This window comes from Melanotaenia boesemani, chromosome 11, assembly GCF_017639745.1.
Source record: "Melanotaenia boesemani isolate fMelBoe1 chromosome 11, fMelBoe1.pri, whole genome shotgun sequence".
Classification (NCBI taxonomy): Eukaryota; Metazoa; Chordata; class Actinopteri; order Atheriniformes; family Melanotaeniidae; genus Melanotaenia; species Melanotaenia boesemani.
The window spans coordinates 6,302,424-6,326,909 of record NC_055692.1 but is presented as its reverse complement, the minus strand read 5'-3'; the positions used below and the strand labels follow the sequence as shown (position 1 = coordinate 6,326,909).

The 24,486-nt window shown below is 41.1% G+C and overlaps 1 protein-coding gene across 2 annotated transcripts in view; it reads left to right on the top strand.

The window, feature by feature from the left end:
- Positions 1-24,486, top strand: part of kank1a (KN motif and ankyrin repeat domains 1a) — a 71,147-nt gene that overhangs the window by 41,819 nt on the left and 4,842 nt on the right. For both annotated transcript variants that reach the window (XM_041998359.1, XM_041998356.1), the window contains exons 3-8: positions 14,625-17,255; positions 20,078-20,266; positions 21,709-21,817; positions 22,110-22,325; positions 22,773-22,860; positions 23,499-23,718. In XM_041998359.1, the coding sequence (XP_041854293.1) occupies positions 14,625-17,255; positions 20,078-20,266; positions 21,709-21,817; positions 22,110-22,325; positions 22,773-22,860; positions 23,499-23,718 (3,453 nt within the window). The remainder of the gene's footprint in view (positions 1-14,624; positions 17,256-20,077; positions 20,267-21,708; positions 21,818-22,109; positions 22,326-22,772; positions 22,861-23,498; positions 23,719-24,486) is intronic.

Genomic DNA, 24,486 nt, shown 5'->3' with positions numbered 1-24,486 from the left:
TTTAGCAATGTTAGCACATACTCAACAGAATTGGAGTCATTAAGTTATTTATGCACATTCCAGCCATAATTGTTAGTTTGAGGCTCTGTACATCACAATATGGTTGCCTTCTCTGAATTGGAGCCAGTTTGTGCAGCGAGGCATCTCTGAGAATACTGCCAAATGTGGGATGTGTGATGCCTCAGTGCATTGAGCAACAAACCATGAAGCACATTCTTCAAATAAAACCTCAGCAGATCACAATTCAAGCTGAGTATTATTCTCTACATGCAGCTGCAGGACTCATCTGATAATCCAAAAACATCACGCTGGACTCTTGCCCCCTTCTTAGCAGGCAGCTATAAAAAGAGAACAAAAAGAACATGTTTGCATCTTTTTTAGTCCTTCTGCTAATATCCTGTGTTGAGTGGACATGATTGGGGGGGAAACAATTATTGCATTTGTTTAAATAGAAACAAAAACAACCCTGCAACACTCCGACACAGAGCAGGTCCTGATGGCCTTGGCCTGATGTGAATACCACCACTCCGTTGTGGACAGAAAACCCAGAGAGCTAAGGTTTGTGTTGGACCAATGAGTCGACCTCCTGCAGCTCATTTAAACCCACTGAAGCAGTTTTGTTTCTGGTGCAGTAATAGACGCAGCTGCCACTTAAAAACACCCCCATGGTACCATCCAGCCACTTTCCTATTGTGTGTCTGTGTAAGTGCTGTGAGGTTATTATATTGAGTGCCAAAGGGAGGGGGCAGGACGCTGCGTCTTTAAAACTAAACAGGATAATTGTTTTATTTACTGGTCCTGACAGCTCTGGACGATCACTATCTTCCTCCAGCTGAGCTGATGAACTGATGCAGCTCTGGTTTGTTTAAGTGTGACAGAGTCTTAGTGTGTGTTAATCACTTCATTGTCTTATCTGAAATGGACTTTTGCAACAAAACAGAACAGTGATGTGATTCAGACTAAATAGTCACACAAATGCAAGTATACCTTTTTTTTGAGTTAAGTTCTAGTATAGCTGATAAATGAGTTTGATCAATTTACTGCCTACTGTGCTGCGTGCCCATTATCAGTGAAATAGACAAGCCAGTTATAGGGCAACCCAGTATGCTGTATTTAATCAGTAGAAACAGACAGGAAAATGCAGTTACACACAATACAAACATTCGTAAATAGGAAAATTAGTCAACAACAATGTACATATAAAACATAGATGAAAGGATCTAGCTTGAATAAATTAGTTTCAACAAAAGTTTTAAGAACTTAGTTTTGGGCAGAGTTCAGGTTGTCTAATTTATTTCAGATATTGGGAGCGAAATGTCTAAATGTCTCGTCTTCCCCTTCAGTAATTCTTTATGCAGCGCTCCCTCTGACGAGGAGGGGAATACAGTAGTAGCGGTTTAAAAGTTCCCCTGTTTCCATGATGGGTCCTTGACTGGTTCTTGACTGGTCCTTGACTGGTCCTTGACTGATCCTTGGCCGATCCTTCACAGGTCTGTGGGGGTAATGTAATCCCCCGCAATGACGTCGTCAGCGAGGCTCTGCCCCTAAGCAGCCCAAGTAAAAAAACAGCTGCAATCCCTCTTTTGTCCACGGGGAGGAGCAGTGATTTGATCTTGCTGCTCTCTAAACAGTTTATAATGAGCTGTGTCGCTCATTTGTTGCATTTTTGCCAACATTTAAAAAATGATTTGATTTGAAAATGGCGTCAAATAAATGCATCAAAAAAGCCGACATGTGTAGCTAATGGTGTTATGAGGCAAAGCACAACCTCCTCAAGTCGGCTAAGTGGTGAATGTCACTAGCAGCGAGCTTTCTAAACATCCCGAGGAGCGCCGCCAGCGGTCATTTGACTGCAACGTAAGTTATTCACAGTGGGGGTTGATACAGCTGCTGCATAACTGAATATTGACAAAATCATAACGTAATATCGGCAGGTAAAAATAACATAATACTGATAATGTGTAAAGCAGGGATCACAAAAGTCCGGACCCAGCCCAACCTATATTCTGAATTAGGCCTCAAAGTGCTATTATCCTAAGTAGATAAGTAAATAAATGGTTTATACTGTGAAATGAAGTGTCCCTGGATTTTATTCATAGCGATCTAGTGATAAAACGTGATAAAACGTCATACAACTGTGTCTCAGCGGTGGGACAGCTGCCTGCCCGCTGTCTGAAGCAGGCACATGCGCAAAGGCTGGTAGGAATGACAGGAACCAGCAGCCTATCATCACACAGGGTTTGTGATCTTACAGCCAATCAGAAGCAGAGTAGGGCGGCCATTTATTACAACTCCATAGCCGTGATATACGACAGTTTGGCTGAGAAAGAGTCTCCCTGAGCGGCTCTGTGGAAGTTTAGACGTGCTAAACTGCTCGTAAATATTGATGTGTTTACTTTTCCAAACAAGTAAGCAGGTAAAACTATAGACAACAACTATCTAATAAAAGTCCTAAAATACCAGGTTCAGCCGTTTAGTTTTTAATACACTATAAGCATGGTAGCGTGACTGGCGGTCATCAAAAGACCGCTGGCGACGCTTCCAGTGTTTAACACTGGAAAACCCAGAGATTTCTTATCCCTCTACCATGCCCAGAGTACAACCAAAAGGCTGCCCGGTTTGAAATTAACAATTCAATGGCCAACAATTAGCACCTTTACATTTGTAAACAAAGCCATTACCTGCCGTTAGCTGTTCAAGCATACTCCTTGGGGGGAGGAGTGTGCTTGAAAAGAGCCTTGTGGACTGTGCTGTATAGTTTCACTCACCACAAACGGTATATGTGCTTTTGACCATTTCTCACATTTTCATGTACCCTTTATTGAGCATTGGTCATGTGAGTTTTCATCGTCATCACACTATTGTACGCCCAGCTTGCTTTCAAGTGAGAGATTATCACGTTTCTGTTTCCACAAAGGCAAGAAGGAAAGCATAATCAAGTATTTCAAATGAGAGATAATTACATTCCTTTTGACCTGGGAACAGAAAAGCAAAATCAATTTAATGTTCCTCACTTCCTAATATGGTGCAACAAGGTTCACAGTCCTCAATGTTTTTAGTAAAAAAAAAAAAAAATTAAAAAACACCTTACTAACAGGGTGGAATGGAACATAACAGAGTGGAACAGAATATAACAGGGTGGAAAATATTTGTTCCCAATTCCAAATAAAAACGCTTCAATGGCCAGATGATCAGCAATGAATAAAGATATTTCTACAGTGATTCAGATTTTTTGTTTGTTGTTTTTTTTGTTTTACATTTTAGATTTTGTAAGAGATGGGTGTGTTTTAACAACAGCAGTTTTATCCGTGACTTTAATCGATAATTATTATCATTATCCAGTGTATAAAAATGTTGGTGTAAAAACGCCAAAAATAGATAAGCATGATGCTGAACTTCGTGGTCTTAGCTCCTGGTTTGGTGTGTCTTGTTGTGTTTATTATCATTCTGAAAGTTGTGGGCTGCATATATGCAGCCCACAACTTGAACAAAGGCTAAATTCCTCAACATTCGCACTTGCTCCATAAAATTACCATCTCCAAGGCTCCTCCACCACCACTTTGACTATGGATTGATAAGTAAATGAGCCGCAGTTTTGTAATTGTTGCATTGTCAAAACAGTTCTGTTAGTGTTGTCACACAAAATTCAGTAGACTAGTTGGTTCCTATGCAGTGAATTTACATGTTATTACAAAAATACACAATAATAAAATAGGCAAGTGGCAAGATTAGAATAATGTTATAAGTTCTGCGCAAAGACTCCTTTTTCATTTTCCAAAACAAAACTGACATAAACAATCTTGAAAAAAATGTGCACGTAGGCTATGAGGAAAGAATGAATGCAATGAAGTAGGGACTGGTTGAATAAACACGGTTTAACTGGACGCCTAAGCGAGCGCGTTGCAGGATGGCTCCAGATTTTATTGTCAAATGGTTCCAGGTCAACCAAGTCCGAACTGCTTAGAGCAGAGTCCTGCACGGTTCCGTTTTGCTACGCATACCTGCTCTAACCCGTTAGAATGACTCCCGAACCCGACTCGTCACCAATGTATTTATTCCATTTAAATCCGAACCAGACTGATGTTTAACCCGCGACCCGAGCCATTAACGCATCATTGCCATGCTGCACCGCTTCTTTTCCATTATTATAGCCTATTGTTGTTTTATCATTGTGTTAATCTAAAACACATAGATAGCCTATGAATGTTTATTTTAAGCTTGCTCAACATTTTTAAAACAGCTTTATATTCCTCTGACTGAACCATTTCAGAGTGAAGACTAAACCAGACCAGTGTGTTTTATTTTGCCACTGAGATTTATAATAGGCTACTCGGAGATTGCTGTGCTTTAACAAAATGTAATCCACCTTTCCTGGCAGCAGCTGTGTTCTCCGTTCCTGGACTACAAATCCGGCGGCAGAAAACTCTGCTGCGCAAATACCAGCGTAAAATAAACTTTCATATATTTTCTCTGTGTTGTTGTAGTATATTCAGATGATAAAACAACAATATAATAAAAAAGAAGACTTGGAAGGAGGAACAGCGGTGCAGTAGGCTATGGCACACGTTAACGTTAAAAAGCACACTGCTTGTTGTAAATACTTGGTTTATGCTTTAAGAGGTAAATATTTTGGTTAACATGTTGAAGAAATATCGTTGTTTCTTTTTTCATCTCTTGCTATGCTATTGAATTTGGCAACATTAACATGGAAATTCACTGCATTAGGACCGACTAGCCTACTGAATTTCTGGTAGCATGACAACACAAACTGGACTCGTTTGACTACCACTCTTACCCAATGTGCAACAATCACAAAACTGGGTCACTGCTTCAGCTGCCTTATTGCGGCTCATTTACGTATCAATCCACAGTCAAAGTGGTGGTGGAGGAGCCTAAGAGATGGTAATTTTCTGGAGCAAGTGCGAATGTTGAAGAAGGCGCATGTTCAAGTTGGGGGCTGCATACAGTACCTTTTGGAATGGTAATCAGAGCGTGTCGGGGAATAGCCCACCTGGAGGGGTGACGTAATCGGGATTCCCGGCGAGCAGGAAGTCGCAGCACAGCGAGTGTTGGATGTCCCCCCGCGATTAGACACATTGAAGTGGAAGAAATTATCTCCGATCCTGCGTGGGGCTTTTATCTGTCGCCCTGTCTTCTTATGGAGGTGAAATAAATAATATGAGAATAAAATAACCCTTCCTAGCTACCTCAAACAGATTCTGTGTTGCTTGATCCAAATCTGATTTGTCTATGTTAATAATGCTAATATTAAAAGATTAATCAGTATGATAAATACATCCTATTGAGAATAGAGCTAGGGGCTGTGATCCAGTATTTGAAAGGTTTTATTAACCTACTAGCATTCATTTCTGAATAAAACAATTGGCAGCGCACAAGCATGTTACAATTTCACATTCCACGTCAAACGATGATTATGTATTAAGTTTTATGCATTTTTATGAATTGTGACTGGCCATCAGAGGTGCTTTGAGTGGCGCCTCTGCCGGTCAGTGTAAATTCAGATAAAATCTGACAGACTACGGGCGATGAGAAGTCTGTGAGAGAAGCGCCATCTTCTGGGTCTACCCTATATTACAAGGAATGGGTGGAGTTTGATTAAAACATCGACACTCCCAGGAGAAGGAGGGGGCCTCTCTGGCGGCTGGAAGTTGGAAGGCAGCTGGCTGGAACTGGAATGGAACTGGGCTGGAAGCCGGCAGGTATTCGGCTGGCTTTCAGCTTGGATGGGAACTTTTAAACCGCTACTACTGTACATTGTTTAAAAGATTCAATTTGTTTAAGTAGTGCAGCGTGAATACAGTGTTAGTCTGGAAGAATGTTGCATGAACTGAACTGAGTCCCCAATCGTACAGAGTCAAGTAGACTATCATGGTGTGAATGCACCCTAAGTCTATGGCAGCATAACTATGAGATGGCTAGACCACCACTAACTATATAAGATTAATCAAGAAGGAAAGTTAAAAGTCTGATCTTAGATATAGAGAGGGTGTCTTCTCCTAAACACAAACTGGGAGCTGGTTCCTTAAGAGAGGGCCTGATAGCCGACGGCTCTGGCTGCCATTGCGCTCTTAGAGACTTTAGGAACCACAAGTAAATCTGAGAGCGATGTGCTCTGTTGGGAAAATATGGGACAAGAGATCTTTGATGTTCAGTGGAGACTGGTTTTGCGCAGCTTTATATGTTAGAAGATTTTAAATTCTGGATTTAACGGAGCCACTGAAGAAAAGCTAAAACTGGAGAAATCTGATCTTTCCTGTCTACAAAACTAACTTCAGCCTTGTCTCGTTAGCAAATGTTGACATGCAAAAAATGATTAGAGCTGGTTTTTGTGCATATTTCACATTTACTGGGAAAACCATCTGTATTGGTCAGTTCTTGTTTTTTGACCATGTATGAGAAAAGATGGGCACAATCTTTTGGAACAGCATCACTGTTTGCAGAGGAAGCCCAAACATTTCCTCCAGTCTGCATCATGGCGTAAAGCATTAAGTTGTTGAACTTGGCAGCAGCTTTTGGCTCAGCTGACTGCTGTTTCTACCAGCAGATCGGGGCTGGTGGCTGTGCTCCCTCTGCTAAGCTTCAGCTTGGTGTGTTGTTTTGTTTCCTGGGTTTAAATGAGGACGGATGTATCTTGCTGGCATTGTGTTGAACTGCTGCAGTGGGAGGCGCTGATCAACCACTGGATCTACTTTTTCTTGGGAATAATTAGGCTCTCAGGCAGAGCCAGGAAATACCAGGCTGGTTGTATGAGAAGAGATGTGTGTGTTTGTGTGTGCCAATCATGCTGTGAAATCCGACTCCCCATGATGTTCAGTAAATCATAAAACCTAGTATGAGCACAGGGCTTTTGGCTGAGTTGAGTCCAGTTGAAGTTGTAATCAGAGTTTGGGGGGGATAAGTTCTCCAGGAAATGAATGTAAGTCAGTGTAACAGTGTGTTTGTGTTTCAGGCAGCTGGAGGACCTCCACCCACACACTTGCATCATGCTGAATTCCCAGTATAATGAGTGTTTGTACAGAGTTGTTTCAGATGAGTTTTGTGGGATATTAGGACAAAATATACACTCATCAGCCACTTTATTTTGTTCATCTCCCTAGTCCCAGGTTGGTCCCCGTTTAACTTCAGAACTGCCATCATTCTTGGTGGCATAGACTCAACAAGGTGTTAGAAAAATTCCTTAGAGATTTTGTTCCATATTGGCCATGTTTACATGAGAGTTTTAATTCCCATTTAATTCAGAATAAAAATTAAACCCTTTTTAAGAGACTGTGTAAACACCCAATTCCAGATTGAGCTTAAATCCAAAGTAAGTGGCTGGTTTATTCTGATTTTAAATAAATCCGAATACAATTCCTCAATTATGTATACGTTCATTCCGCTCAAGTCGGTCGTTATGCGCCTGCTTGTTCCCTCATCCTGTCTCGATGATGCACTTACGGTACTCTATCTCCCTTCTCATCCTCAGCTGACAAAAGTGACAGAAGGCGCCGCTATATCCAAACCATCATTTTTCACTGAACTTTCTGGTTGGGGCTGTAAGCCCAGTTGATTTATCCTCCAGTTCACCATACTTTCTTTTGGAAAGCTGGCCGGCTCCTGCTAAAAATATCCACATATTTACCTACTTAATTAGCCTGAGCTAAACGGTAAACAGAACTGAAACAGTGCAGCGCGTTCTCATGTCACGCGCGAGCGTTTGCGTCAGTGCGTGTTTGAGTATGTGCGCGTCGTTCATACATGCAGACAGCAGAGGAACAAAAAGAAGAAATCCACCAAAAGGAAGACTGAAAAACATGACTAATGTGGTACAAACATTTACTCGCCATTTGGCAAATAGCCCTCTGAGATTTACTCGGCAAACAAAAAATTTACTCGCATTTTGCGCGTGTCGAGTGTTAATTTCGGACCCTGAATACAAGGCAGGATGGATCCATGTTTTCACAATGTGTCCACCAGATTCTGAGCCTAGCATCTGAATGTGGAGCTGGAATGGAGACTCATCAGACCAGCAATGTTTCTCCATCTTATATTGTCCAGTGTTGGTGAGTGTGTGTGAATTGTAGCCTCAGTTTCCTGTTCTTAGCTGACAGGAGGCACCCGGTGTGTCTTCTGCTGCTGTAGCCCATTTGCTTCAAGGTTGGATGTGTTGTGTGTTCAGAGATGCTGTTCTGCAGACCTTGAATGGAACCAGTGCTTGTTGGACTTCCTGTTGCCTTTCTATCATCTCCAACCAGTCTGCCCATTCTCAGCTGACCTCTGACATCAACAAGACATACTGGTCCAGACAACTGCTGCTTACTGGATATTTTCTCTTCTTCAGACCATTCTCTGTAAACCCTAGAATTGGTTGTGTGTGAAAATCCCAGTAGATCAGCTGTTTGTAAAATACTCAGACCAACAACCATGCCACGTTCAAAGTAACTTAAATCCCCTTTCTTCCTCATTTGGATGGAGTAATGCCATGTGATCGATTGATTAGCTGATTGTGTTAACACGTGTACACAATGAAGTGACCAGTTAGTGTACATTTGACTTCTATATGTCCACATTTCCAAAAGAAATTCTAAAATCACTGCTACACCATGAAGCTTCATGTAAAAAACTGTTTAATCTATCTGATTAATTTCCTGTTACTTAACTAGGTTGTGTTATGCTTAATAAATTACTTTAGGATTTATTAATTTTGGAGGCATTCAGGATTATTTCATAACGGTCTGGTTTGAACGGCCCTCCAGGGCATTTAAGAAAATAGCCACTGCAATTTCCTGAAACCTACAGTTGTGTTTTTAATTGGAATATTCTGTGGTCCAAAACATGAACAAGTCAAACCTCTTTCAGTGTTTATTTTGCATGAACAGGCAACTCAGTGTTTTATGGATGTTGTTAATACTGTTGCCAGATTGGTGATAAATTCAGTTGTAAATGCTTTCAATGTGATATTTCAAGGTCTTCAGCTCAAAGACTTTGCAGAAACTTTGGTTGTTCTGGGTGGATTTCTGTCTAAAGGAAGAGACGGTTTAGTCTGATATTTGTGGAAGCTGGCAGACCGATTTTACTGTTACTGGTCAAGTTACATTTAATATCTGGACAACTTAGGAATATTTGTCTCGGACGTGCTGAGTTTCCCATGTGGTTTCCAATGTTGTTTTTAAGCCACACCCAGCTGATATCACCACGTTCAGAACTGGGCAAGCAAATTGTACAGAGGAAAGGTTAATGTGGACAACTGCCCTACAAAGAGAAATCCTGCAGAAATATGAGAAAAAGAATAACTTCTAGGTTTTTACAGTGGTTGCTAGTGTTCAGATGTGATCCAAGAAGTTTGTTTTTCCTAATAATACAAATACAGACTGAATCATTGATGGTTTTAAACTACATCAAGAGACTTGTGTACACTGTGAGACCATTGGCAGACAGATTTAGAGCAGTTTATTCTGCCTTTGAGGGTGCCGTGGATGTTAAAAGGCTTTTGTCAGGTCTAAATTTAAACTTTTACTCAGCTGGGGCATAATAAGCAAAGCCCTGCTTGTATATTTTTCCTCAAGATGAAGGTGCAACCTGGATTTTAGCGCCATATTTTCACAGCAAACAAGGAGAAAGATGGTGTGCTTAAAGTAGCCTGGCGAATGTTGGAAAGTCTGAACAAATGTGTTGCTTGTCCTTAAAACATCCACAACAGACTTGAATGTTTTACGGGCATTTGATGTGCAGCACATGTATGTAAAGTGGAAGTAGCTAAAACATGAGCAACCAAGTAAAGAATGAACAGTAATACTTGCTGTAAGCGTGTGGTTTCTGTCAGTGCTCTGTTCTGCCAATCATGCAGACATATCATACCCTCAGAGCTTCCACAGAGAGTGTGAACAGACGGCTAATGTTGGATAATTACACTGAAATATTTTAATATCCCAACTGAGGAAAGTAGATCAGGTCTAGTACTCGGTGCAAAGCTCTGAATGTTATTTTTTTAACTGCTGACTGGGTGCTTACATAATGTTTAGAGCAGTATTGGGAAAAACAAATTCTGTATACAGTGAGAAAGCTGATTTTAAAAGGATCTATTATTTGGATCTTTTATAATTTAATTTATTATAATCTTCTTTAAAGATGGGCACACACCTTTATTTAACAGCTGAAATTTTTGGCTTTGTAAAACATCCGTAGAAAATAAAAAAAACTAAATGCAAACCATTTTTCATCAGAAGAACTATGTCTGAATCTGTGCCACTCTGGATGTTCTCAGTTTTCTTAGTTTGGGGTTTGCTGGACTACATGAGCGCAAAACTACCTTCATCACTGTTTCACCATCAACATCCTTCTTTACGTTCTTTCTTTTATTGTAACCAGCCTTATTCTTTACACCATCCAATTACTTATTTGTTTTTCATTCTACACGCCACTTGCTTAGTTTAAACTTTATCATCTGCCAAACTGGCCAGAACTTTTCTATTTATACCTACTGAAATTAATTTAAACCCTCATTTGGTAGGTTTGTGGGGGATAATTTAGAGCCCTGATCCCAAGGAAATCTCTCTCCTCTGTATCAACACATGCGTGAAAATGAAATGAAAACAGGTTATTAATTACACGGGAAAAGGAATGTCCTGTTTTTTTTTTTACCCTCCAGTGTATTGTAGAGATATTGACTGTGGTCTTCACTGGTCTTTTACCTGGACATCAACAACATATCATGAATGACTGAGAACATCTGTTTTCTTCAGTCACTGGATAAAACTGATGTTCACATACGATGAAATATACAACTATTCACTGTCTATGGTTCCTTCCTCTCTGTACATAGTCAGTTTCTTCTGTTAATGATGGTTTATGTTTAGCTTTTTTTTTCTCTTAAATTTCCGTCTGAAGATTTCTTTTTCTTACAGTTTGGTCACACAGACATATACGTAGAAACTTTACTTCCTTTTAATAAGGTATACAACCTGTACAATTCAGTCTGATAGGAAAAAAATAAAAAACATATGCAGTAGGTTGGATGCATAAGTGTGGACACCCTTCAACTAATACTTTTTATTCATTAACAGCATTCAGATGATATTGTGGCCAAAATGGTCAGCTGTCTCATCAGGCCAGAAAACACATTTTTCCACATGCTTGTTTCAGTGTAGCCATGTTGTCGCACGTCATACACAACCTGTACTTGCCAGGAATTCATTCAGCTCCTTCAGTGTTGCTGTAGGTCTCTTGGAAGCTTTCCTGACCTGTTTTCGTCTCGTCTTTTCAGCAGTTCTGGGAGATTTCCAGTTCTTTGCACTCACAATGACGTTTCATATTTTCTCCACTTCGCTGTTTCATGGTATGTTCAGGTGGAAATATTTCCATAGTTTTTTCTGTAGCAGAGAATTGAGTAAATGTCAGGGAAATACTGTGAGGAAAGCTCAACTTTATTTGGACTTAATTATTGTCTTTAATCCCTGAATATCTGGTGTCGCTAATTTACCTCAAACCACTTCTGGCCTTTGTTTATTTTATTTCTTTATATCTAGTTATTCTTTTATGTTCATTTGCTTTTATGTACTCCTATTTATGTATTCATTTCTACATAATATAGTTATTATAAATCTTTATTTATAAATTTATTTTATATTGGACTTTATTTCTTTCACGTCTCCCCCCTATATATATATATATATATAGGGGGGAGACATATATTTTTTTTTTGTTTTTTTGCATTAAAAAAATGACATTTTAACAGGGTGTGTACAGTTTTTTTTTTTTTTTTTTTTTTATATCCACTGTAGGAAGAGTTGTTGTTGTTGAGTTCCTTAAATATATAAGTGCTTAGTCACACTTGGTGAAGCTCAATTTAGGAAAATTTTTCTGGGAAAGTTTCACTTTAACCATTTAAGTTCATTTTTGAGCCAGTTTTAGGCAGAGATGTTTGTAGTCTTACCTATCACCTGATGTTACATGTCATATTCAGCTGCATTTAGATGTAAGTTCTATTAAAAGAGCAGCTCTTAACAGAAGAAATGGACTCGGGAACAGTGGTTTTGGGCTGCTGGTCTCATTGTGCTGTAATCCCTGTCAAATGTAACAGCTGCTGATAACTGCAGCAGACTCTCGGGCTCTCGTCAGTCTCTGTTGCCTGACCCCCTTCACTTGTCTAGTGCTGATGAGGTCATCGGTCAGCTGTTCAGGGTCTCTGTGGTACCACAGCACCGCCTGTTACTCCTCGAAGTGTGACATGGCCGGTCAACGCTCGTTCCATGAGGGGAGTCCTCCTCTAAAGCAGCTGGCACTAGACTGAGTGATCTCAGAGGGATCGCTGATACCAGGACAAACGCAGAGCTGCAGCAGTAAGAAGGCCTTCGTCCCAGAAATGATCGACTCATAGAGAAATCAACATGTTTTCCTTGCATTTCTGTCTTCATGGCACATCTTTGTCTTGTTTGGAGAGTTCAGATTTACTCAGATTATTTAAAGCTGTATTCAGGGAATATTTCAGCATTTTTGCCAGATATTAAATCAACAGCTCAACCTGTTGAGCAAATTTATTTTCTGTTTTTTGCCAAGACAAATACATTTTCTAATGTAGGTTTAATATCAGTAGGTTTGATTGCTGGAACAAAATCTAAAAAAATCTATCATTGTTTTCCACTTAAAGAAACACTACATACATACAGTCTTAAATCTAAGTGCTTCTGATTTGTTTGATGGCACGCTGACATTAAATATGCACATTCCTGGAGCCATCGTTGAACTGTGGCATCCTGCAGCAGAGAAAATACTACTACGCTTTTTTTCCCAGCCTGGAGCATCACAGAGCTGTGGCACTACGTCACAGATTTATATTCTCATCACGGCTGACGAAGCAAAGAAAAGCAAAAGGATGTTATCTGATGAAGTGAGGAAAAGAAAGAAAAAGTGACATAAGAAGAGATAAGACAAGTCAACATTAAACTGGCTTTTACTGGGTAGAGAGATCTCAGAGAAGAGAGGATGCAAGTTGAATTTACAGTCAGCTGGCACCAAAGTTCATTAGTCTTGCTTTGATTAACTACAGTTATTATGTAATTAAACAATCAATACTGGCAGCCTCCCTGGAGACAAAGTGTTAAAGATTAGAAATAATGGAAGAATCTACACAGTGGGTAGTTTTAAGGATCACTACCAGTAACTTTGGGTCCTCATTAATCAATAAGTCAGTCAAAATTGTCACAAACAATGAAAATCTTTCTCTAAGCTGGAGATAAATTGTCTGAACCCTAAAATCCAGCCACAATTATGATTTTAATAATTTAGTAAAACCAAAAACTGAAGGAAGACAACAAGGTTAAAAAAAAGAAAATTATTTGTTTTTTTAAATGTGGCAGATTTGCTTCTTTTTAAAATTTTGTTAAATGTTTTATAAGTAACTAACAAATTTTAGTTTGGACTAGCTCTCCTTGTGATTATCATTTTTATATATATAGACGACACAAAACTTAAACACAAACGGTTCATTGCACGTGTTGAAAGTTGGACCAGTTTAAATGCAGAGAACATCTGAATAAAACCAGGTTCATAAAGTTTGACATGTCCATTAGCCAAGCTGTTTGTCTCAAGGACAGACTGTTATTGTCTCGAGTTTGCCTCCCCTCCACTGAAAAGCAGGATTCTTATTTGGGGAGGGACACGACCGGCTCTGAGCCTCATGTGATTGGAGGAAGCAGCTGTCCAATAGTACACCAGAGCAGAGCTGCACTGACTTTACACCAATAGTGAAACTTTTTTTTTCCTCTTGTGGAGAGAGGATTGGGAAAGCGAGAGCACAGAGTGCTGCCAAATCAGCCAGCAAGAGAGAAGGAGCGAGGGGGAAAGAGTAGGAATGAAGAAAGCACTGTTGGTCTGAGGTGAGTGAAGCTTAGCACCAGGCTTAAGCCTCGTAATTCCCTCCTCTGTTTCAGCTGAATGGGAAGGATTGAAGGGAGAATTTACCGGAGCTGGGCGGACTGGAAAAGGAAGAGCAGGGCTGTTTATTTCCAGCCTGTGTTTGCTTTAGCCGGTGAGAGTTCCAGGCATACCAAGAACAAGACGCTGTATTTAGCCAAGAGTGTGAATATGGATCTGACAGAGGGCATTTTCTGCTGGCTGTGTGTGGAGTTTGGACTTTGATTTGAGCAGCTTTTGGTTCAGTCTTCAGCATGTTTCACTGTTTTGTCTGTAAAAGCTGAAATGTTTACCCTTCAGTGGATTTTGGATCATAAAATATTGACACGGTCATTTTTTGTGTGCTTTGTAAACAAGAAGTTGATCCGTCATGAGCTCGTACGTTTCAGCTTCCACGCACCAACAAGTTAAATTTCACAACTAGGGTTTGTTTTTTTTTTATTTGACGTCCTCTGTAGTACTTTGGATTTTTCTCCGAGGCTGACATAAAGCATCACTCAGGCTTCCTCTGGCAAATATGTAAGAAACATGAGACATGTTTGTACTCGTGCTGTCAAATTATGGTGATTATCAAGGGAAAACTCAACACTTTACGTTACACTCCGTCTGTTTTAGGGTCTTCAAACAGACTTTCTCTAAATGTTTCCCCTCAAAACATCAGCTTCTGTTATATTAGATTTTGACTGTTTGACTTCCTTTTTCCTCTCTTGCAGAAAGAACACAGAGATGCTCGAGCACAGGAGAAGAGAAGGACTCTGTGGCCCCCTACTACGTTGAAACCCCTTACGGTTACCAGTTAGACCTGGACTTCCTCAAATATGTTGACGACATTGAGAGAGGCAACACTATTAAGAAGCTGAGTATCCAGAGGAAGCCCAAGGTGGCCAAACCGTTGGCGGCGCCTCGTGGCAGCGCTGGTGTGGTCGGCGCCCAGGCTGAATGGACCTCCACAGATTCCCTTTCTTCTTCCAACAGCGACGACAAGCAGTCCCCAGTCTTCTTCACCTCCAGGTCCCAGGACGTTGCTCCTCTGACCCCAACCTTCTCCAGATCGGCCTGTGAGGTCCCCCTCCATCAGTCTTACTCTGGCATCTTGGAGCAGAAGCAGCTCCTCCCACCACCTTCGCCCCGCTTCGTCCCCCGAAACAACCCCCAAGTGGAAAAGACTCTCATGGAGACCCGCCGCCGGCTGGAACAGGAGCGTCTCCTCATGCAGCCACTCAGCGAGCCCCCGATGCCCCGCCGTCGTCTTGCCAGCTTCGGCGGCATGGGCTCCAGCAGCTCGTTGTCATCTTACTCGGGCTCCATCGCTACGAGTCAGATCTCCCCCAGCACCCACCAGCCGCAGCCCATCAATGGTCATCTATCTAACGGGGAGTATAACCCTTACTACCCGCCTTCCATGGGCAGCTCCATCCGCCACAGCCCCATGAGCTCCGGCATGGCCACCCCAGTGACCAATGTCAGCCCGTTACACCTGCAGCAAATCCGAGAGCAGATGGTTGTGGCCCTGAAGAGGCTGAAGGAGCTGGAGGAGCAGGTAAAAACCATTCCAATCTTACAGGTGAAGATTGCCGTTCTGCAGGAGGAGAAAAGGCAACTGGCAGCTCAGTCGAAGAATCAAGGCTACACAGGCTTCCGCAAACGCTCCTACAGCGTTGGCAGTGCTGACCAGATGGAGAACACGGGCCCGATCCAGAAGGAACCAGAGCTGCACATCATGGAGCCAGAGGCTCAGGAGCAGAGCACTCAGCGGCTGGAGGAGTTCAGACGTCTGGCAGCTGAGGTCCAAGCTCTGGAGAAGACGACCAAGGACAGCAGCGTGACTGAGGCAGAGCTGCACAACCAATCGCGCCGAAAGTCGATTGGCGTTGTCACAGATGAAAACATGAACAACTTTTCTGCTGTGCATAAGCAGAGAAAGGAACGTCTCCGGGATGTTGGCGTGGTGACGGAAAAGCTGGAAAAGCGGAACGCTGCGGTTGTCGTGACTGAGGCCATGCTGGGAGTAACAAGTGAAGCTGAGAAAGAGATCGAGCTCCAGCAGCAGGCAATCGAAGCCCTGAAAGAGAAAATCTACCGGCTGGAGGTGCAGCTTAAGGAAACCACTCATGAAATGGAGATGGGAAAGCTAAAACTGGAGCTTCAAGCGGCTGGAGGGTCAAACAAGAAAAGAGCCGACAAAGGTTTGATGGTCCGGCCAGAGATGTACAACGCCTGCGTGGAGGCCAAGGTCCAAACGCGCAACCAGGGAGTGGGTGACCATCTGGAGTTTAGCCATGTTGGGACAGATAAAACTCTGCAGACCCAAACTGTGGGGGTGTCTTGTCTGCCCAGTTTGCAGAGCATTGCTACAGGACCGGAGATCTCTATGGACCAATGGGTGGTGCATGAACGCGTGGAGGTAAACGACCAGTGTGTGGGGATGCGGGTGGAGACACGCCACCAGCAGGTTGGCATGGAACTAAGTGTTTGTGAGGTGGGAGTAAACACAGAGGAATCAGTGGACAGCTTGGCCCTCCGCCCAGCCACGACGGAGCTGTGCAAAGAGTCTCGATCAGTCGGCTGCGGGGACTGTTCGGTGGATGTCGTCGTTTCTCCTGTCAAGATGTTTGTGTCACGGGGAACTGATGCAGGCTGTGTTAGTAAAGTGGACTCTGGAGTCATGGCTGCTCCTGACTCAGCAACCCAGCACACCAACACTGACACAGAAGTCACAAGTAAGTCTACTAACACACACACAGCTGACGTAACCGACTCGTTCACTGATATGGAGCTGAGTACCTGTGATAAGCACACCAACACGGCAGCGACTGAAACCAGGACAGTAGCAGCCGGGGAGGGGCTCGTCAAAGATGTCACATCAGCAAAGATGCGTTCAATTGCAGTTGGCACCATCACAGACGTGTCGTCATTCCTGAGCAAGTCATCCTCAACTAAAACCAAAGAATGCGGGGTGGGGCCTGTTAACATCCACGACAACTTCTTGATTGGTTTAAAAACCAGAAACATAGCGTGCGGCCCCTCCCAAGCAGCCGAATCTTTGACTGCCGTCAGCAACAAGGTGACCATGGAGGCGAAGGCTACAGAGGTGAAGGGCAAGGCCTCCCCACAGGGCACCATCGGGCTGGACCATTACATCGAGAGGGTGCAGAAGCTTCTGCAGGAGCAACAGATGCTGCTGGCGGAGAACTACAGCGAGCTGGCTGAGGCTTTCGGCCAGCCTCAGTCCCAGTTTGAGTCCATCAACAGTCAGCTGGTGAGCACGCTGTCATCCATCAACTCTGTCATGAAGTACGGAAGCGCCGAGGACATCCTGAAGCTGCAGGCCGACTCTAGCGGAGGTGAGGACGCTCCTGATATCCACAAGTCTTCCTCACAAATGTTTCAGTAACACAGTTAAAGCAGTTTCAAAGGCAGATGGCTGACACAGGGTGTTCTGTTAGGTGATGCTTATCCTGCGCCTCACACAAATATTTTTTCCTTGTTGTAAAAATGTTATAAATAATAACTTACAAGCTTGTCTAAGTCATTTTCTCAGCATTGCCTTTCAAGCAACAAGTTCAAAATAAAAAAATGTTTTAAAATTTAATGTCCCTGAATTAACTGAGCCAAAGTAGTGTACTCTAATATTTATTTAATGTATTTAATTAACTAATGAAATTAAATATTGTAAAATGTATTAAAATAAAATCTTTTTTTCAGAAGGTTTTGCAAAAAAACAAAAGTATTTTCACACAATTTAAGTGTTTATTTTTTAAATATAATTTAAAAGATCAATAAATTAAAAAAAATTAAGTAAAGTAAAATGTGTTAATAAAATTTGGTATAATTAATAAAATGATTTCCTTAATTTATATAATTTATTTATTTGGCTGTTTCCTTTTTCCCATTTTCTTTGCTATATGTCGTATTTCTTGATTTATTTTCCCATTGTCTCTTACAAAATCTTGAAATTTAAGTCCATCATCTGCATCATATGTTCGTTACTTTAAGCAAATTATTTAACATTATTTTCCTTTTTGCTGATTTAAAACTGTTAATGTGGGCACTTATCTGAAGAAACCTAAAAAGATAACTGTTTTCTAGCCAATGTCGTCATGTTAATGTCTGAAAAATCACACAACAAAACACAGCATGATGAGAAGCTGTCGTCAACTTGTAATTTGGGTGCAGTTTGTTTGGAAAGAAATCAAGGTCATCAGATCATAATCAGGCAAATAATTTTTAGCCTTAAATCAAGCCATATTTTCAAAGATGAGCCATTCAAATGTTTTTTTTTTCCATTAAAATTTCAATCAATCTCAAGCCTCCCAGACTTGTTTGGATAGGATCCAGCCTCCGACATGTTGTCCTTATTTTCTATCCAGTCTTGTAATCAGGACTGTACCGAGATGGGACCCTCAGATGAGCAGATACATAATAAATCCTTTAGGCATAAGACTGCAAATCCTCCTTTGTTTCATATCAGCAGTGGTAAATTCCTTCTTGAAGGTTGTTTCTGTTGTTATTTTAGCTTAAAAATAAAAGACACAAATATTAAATTAACAAAATGTTTCTGATTATTTCAAATCTTTGAAAATTTCTTCAAACCGTCTCATTTTAGAGCCAAACTGGAGCTTTTTAAACTCCACACGATCCTCCTCAAAAAAGATTTTATATAGTGATATTTACCCTAAAATACACTGTAATTCATTTTATCAGCCCTTTTAAGAATGAAATAAAACAATGTTGCCCATCACACCAGCTAAGCCACCACATTCGGCTCCTATTGAGCCACCAGCTGATGGACGATAGTTGTAGGGCTGTAGTAGTTTCTGCTGTGGGGTAGAGTCTGAAGGTTTAACATGGGGTGGCGGGGGGTTTAGGTTGGCGCGTTCACACATGCTCTAAAGAGAATCCTGATTGGATCAGACAGGCCAAAGTTATCTCTGACCCTGAAGAATGCAACGGGGGGCTTTGGACATGAACCAACAATGAGCTCATTTCTGCCGGGAGCCAGTAGCGTTGCACCAATCGGCCACTTGTTGTTTTTTGCGAGTTGCCCCACCTTCACTAACACCTCCCCGTCCATGCTGATTCATGGCTCCTTGTGAGTTACATAAGAGGCATTCATGCCGGCCGGCTGATGAATGCAGGGCGATTGTCTGTGCATGTGTGCAAACTTGTTTCTGCTCTGTCGTGGCCTTTTGTGGAGCGCTGAAAGACTAACCAGGCTTAGTTTCTGTTAAGTAACTGTATTCTGTGTATTTCACAGCATGGTGTGGGGGAACATCTGGAAGCTGTCTTTAAAGATATTCATGGTTAATGAGTACAAATGGGATTGGAGAAGTTAGTTTTTTGACTGGAAAGAAAGTAAATGCATCATAACGTTCAGTTATTTGAACAGCTGTGGGTATATTTAAATTTTCTCCCCAGACTTTACCATGTATGTCTCATTAAAGCCTGATGAACTAGTTGCATGAATCATTTCTTGTTTCTAGACGGCAGCTTCATCTCTCTCACACACACAGCCACACCTTAATGTAAATGCCAGTTTTATTTACCCACACATTAGCCAAGATGGCCTGCAGTTAGTTGCTGAATTCACAACAAAAGAGAGAGAACCCTAAAAAATCAAAAATCAAATGTTGGATTCATTTGCATCACTGTTTGTCAGAAATTTTGTCTTTGAAATCAAAATTCTAGCAACAGTCAGTGTTGATCTAAAAGAAATTATTCACCATGTGATTTTATTAAATTTCTGATTCCCATGTGTATCATTTAAATAGAAAAAGTAATAAATAAATATCAAAGACAATGATAGTAGTAATAATAATCATAATAATTGTAGTGGTAATATTATTGTATACTTTATTAATCCCAATTTGGAAATTGTTTCTATTTACCCATCCTGAATATTTATAAATAAGTAAATAATATAATTATATATATATATGAAATACTATGTATAATAACATTAATACATTTCTTTATTAAAGTAAATGAAAAATAAAACATTTTAAGGATGCAAATTAATCATCCCTTTACCTGCATATTTGTCATTGCAGTGATTAAAGATGAGTTTAAAGTAAAACAGGATCCTGGTGAGCTGTTAGGAGCATAAAACCTGACCTAAGGGACTGGCTTTTAAAGATGGACTGTTTTTCTTTTCTTCATCTTTCAGAGAGCACCCAGCAGCTCCAGGTGCCAACAGTTCAGACAGAGTGGTCACAGATGGAGAGGACTTCTCAGAGTCCGACAGTAGCTGATAAACCTGCAGATAAACCTGCAGACTCACCTGCGCAGCAGCAGCAGATCAGTGCAGCCGAGCAGAAGAGCCGCATGGACCTGCAGATGTCTACAGCTCTTCATGGTAGGACCTCAGTGCTTTCAGAGTCCTTATTGCAGAGTTGCAGCTCCAACTCAATCTGCATAGGGGTGCAGGAAAAGTAATTTTTTAGATGTGTCGTGATGCAGATGTGGATGGTTCTGAATTGATGTAGAAATCAGCTTCTGTGGGTGACTTCATTTGCTCTGAAAGTCTGGTTCATTTGGTGAAGGTGTGAATATGCAAACAAACTCTGATGCAGAATGAAGAAACAAACTGGTTTACCTACAGGTGTGGCTTGGTTGGCTTCAGGTGAACAAAATACAAGAAACAGACTCCAACGCAAAGGGCAACACTAAGATCTGAAGCAGCTCCACATTTTTCTTATGTGATGAAAGCAAAAGCTGTTCTGCATTAACCGGTAGATGAAAGAGTTTTCATCTTTGTCACAAAAAATCTGAGAAACCATAATCGTTTTATAATCACATCACAGCCATCTGAATCTTAATCTAATTGTAATTTGCCTAAAATTTACCATCCTTAGGACAAATTAAATTATAATAATGTTATAAAATATAATTATTTGTTTTCCTGTTGAATGTGGCAGCTACTGAAAAATCACTGTGTTCAGTTTGCGGCCCACCTCCATCAGCAGAACGTTTCCTGGTGATACTCTGCTGGCGTTTGCTGCAGCTGCTGCTTATTTGGGGCCTTTATGAGATTAGTTTAATACCCATGTACATGTGTGTGTGACTTGGCTAGGAAAGAACATGTAAGATGTAAATATTATGGGTTTTTTTTTGTTTTGTTTTTTTACTAATTTCTGCAGCTTTTTTGCATGATAAGACAATTTAATACAAGGCATTCGAGAGATGGTGTGAATTTGGCTTGAGATGGCATCAGATTGTCAAGACTTTCATCGCTATGGCCACCTAAATATCCACAACTCACTTGAAAGCCTCATCTGAATGGCTTTCACACACGCTACCTTTATACAACAGGCAGAATGTGACCACAGGTGCATCAGCAGCTTCACACTCCCACCTGTCAAAACACGGGAAGCGTGCTGAACGACTCGCGCCTGTGTACGTTTCAGACGCATACATGTTGATACTTGAACACACACACTGGCTGCCTCTTCTGGCTGTCCCCTAGAGCAGTAAAAGAGGCCCCTCCATCGCGGCAAGTCCTGGCAGATGTGCTGAGTGTTCTGTCTCTCTGCTGGTATTTTTGGTTTTCCAGGCCTGCACTTAAAATGACTGAGATGCTTCAGGCTTCGAGGAGACTTCCAGTTTCTCTCCCAGATAAGATAGAAAGACAGTAAAAGTGCTGCTTTCCTCACAGCTTGAGTGTTTTTGTTTTGTTTTTTTTGTTTTTTTTTTAAAATCATATCCAAGTTTTACTGGCATTATCAGCTTTAGATATCTTAGTATTGATAAATAAATCTGAAAATAACGTCACTATAATTAATGTTGTTGTCTCTGTAGGACAGCCATGCAGTCAGAACACCCTGAAATCTATCATGAAGAAGAAAGATGGCCGACCCGACTCCAACGGCACCAAGAAGAACCTGCAGTTTGTTGGAGTCAACGGAGGGTGAGATGAAAAAGTTCTTCCAGTCTTAAACTCTGAGCTGTTTTTAGCTCTGCGTTGGAGTCCTAAATTAGGTTAAAGGTGCTGCTGTTTGATGTTTACACAGCTGTTGTGTTGACGCTCCCACCTCCTTAACGTAGGCTTGTTAACATCCACATGGTTGCTCTGGGTCAAAGCATGTTGCATACAAATATCATGAAATCTGAGCTTCTGCCTCTTTGTGCACAAAAAAAAAACAAAAAAAAACACCTGAGTTTCCAGGTTTCTAAACGTATGTCGCCCCCTTGTGGTACAGATATGAAACTACATCAAGTGACGACTCCAGCTCAGAGGACAGTAGCTCTTCTGGCTCGGAGGAAGAAGATGAGGAGGAGGATGAAGAAAAGGAATATGGAGAAAAAGAAGTCAAGAAAGTGGAGGGAAGAAGCAACAGGGAGGAGATCCAGACGGAGGGAGCAGAGGATGTAGATAAGGATGAAGAGACGGGTTCAGAGAAGGAGAAGAGAGAAAGGTCGGTAAAAAAAAAATCTTTTTTTTTTTTTGTTGATCTGTTTGTGAATTATGGATTCAAACATGATATGAGATGAATAGAGTCAAATATACAGAAAATTTCAGTTGTGCATGCAGATTATAAAGAATATTTTATCCTTAATGTTTAGATACACAGCAGGCTGATGCAGGATTGCTTTTTATGTTTGATAAACTTGAAAAGGAACACACCAACATTAATAATACCAGAGGATAAATAAATTAATAAAGTGTCCAAGGAAATCTAGAGGTTTGTTTCGGTCTCACTGCAGACGCAACAGATTACTCTGATTTCAAAATTAACTGCAAAATGTGCTGAATAAATAATTTAGTTATGTTTTGTCTGGGTATGCGATCTATTATTATTATTTATCTCTGAAGTGAGTTATTTCTGAGTAATAATTATTTTGTCTTTGGCTTCAACCTGAAGGCACGAGTTAAATGAAAAGATGCTGGCTGCCTGCAACGTTCTCAAAACTCACCTCAGTGACCCGAAGGCCGTGAGCAGTAAAGATCTGGTGAGGAGCTGCTGAGATCCGAGTGGAATCAGTCGTGTTTAGAGATGAAGCTAGGAAAAAAAACATTAGCTAGCTAACATTAGGCATAATTTTCCTGATTATTTCTTATTATCTACAATAACTTGCTTTCAGCTGTTCCTGTGTCCGTTCTAGTGTATGTGTCTACAAAAATATTTATAAAATGTCATATTTATATAATATAAATATATCTACAACTGTCCTGTTTATCACTGAGGTAAATGTAGTAATTACAATGTATGTATTTATTTATTAAGTGAGTTGGAGTGTGAGAATATACCACACTCATAACTAGAATATGATCTAAACCAGAACATGAAATCTTCAAGGACTAAAGAGATTTAAAAAAAAAGGGATAGATTTGTACAACAGAACATTGTAAAACAGAAAACTCAACCTGGACTTAAAGACTAAGGAAATAAAGCAATACAAGACTGGAATCAGAAATCTGGTGAGGACTAAACCAAACTAACAAAAACAATCTGAAACCTCAGAAATAACCAAAAATATCTAAATTTTGCCTCAAATTCGTCCGACATTTAAATTAAATCACAGCTAGCGTGTAATAGCATAAACGTGTTGTTTTCAGACTGAGTAACATCCTGGTCCTGCCTCCACAGAGAGCCTGTATGAACACAGTGCAGCACGAGTGGTTCCGCGTGTCCAGCCAGAAGGCGGCAGTGGCGGGGATGGTGGAGGACTACCTCCGGGCCTTTGAAGCCGTCTCACCGGCGGTGCTTCGGCACATCGTCAACATGGCCGATGGCAACGGCAACACGGCGCTGCACTACAGTGTGTCGCACTCCAACTTCCAGGTGGTGAAGAAGCTGCTGGATGCAGGTGAGGGCTGTAGGGCATCTCTGCAAACCTGAAAGATCAATCAAGCAGACTTAGTACATTTAATCCAATTTTGTAACTTTATAGAGAATATCTAAAAATAAGAAGAAATCAAAAAGGCCATTTGTGTCACACTCATACACACACAGACAGAAATGAGAGAGAGACATTCACCATGTGAGCTGCTGCAACAGGCTCATAATGTAAAAGCATTTTAGATAAATACTCATCCAAGACCATAAAGAGCCGTAAAATCCAGTAAAAGAATCTTAAAATCTCTTTGGTTTCTGGTCTGGATCAGAACTCATGCAGATGGTTGAGTTTCTGGTTGTTTGTGAGTGTGACATGTTAAAGAATGGAACTGTTGCATCGTGTCAAACTTTCATCTGTTGAATGTTTACATATATACCGTGTGTTTAAAAAGAATCAGGGCTACAACAGAAACAAAAAGAAAAAGGATAAACTTGCTTCTTAAATGTGCTCCAGCAGATTTTATCCACACCCACACGCAGTGATGCATCCATGCAGCAACCACTCTTTGAAGGCTCAATAGACTGATGAGGTCTCGACCACTTGCTGCTCTAAAACCTTTTGTCCCCTCAGCCTTTTGTGTCCTCGCTGTCTGTGACAGCCCATCCAACCCCCGTTCCCGTTGTCGTCTTTGTCCTCTCACTATCCCAGTTCCATCAGGTCTCCCCTCGTGTCACTCCTGTCCAGACTCTGATGTCTCTGGGATTACCCCCCCTCCCTACGTGTCTTTGCAACACGTCA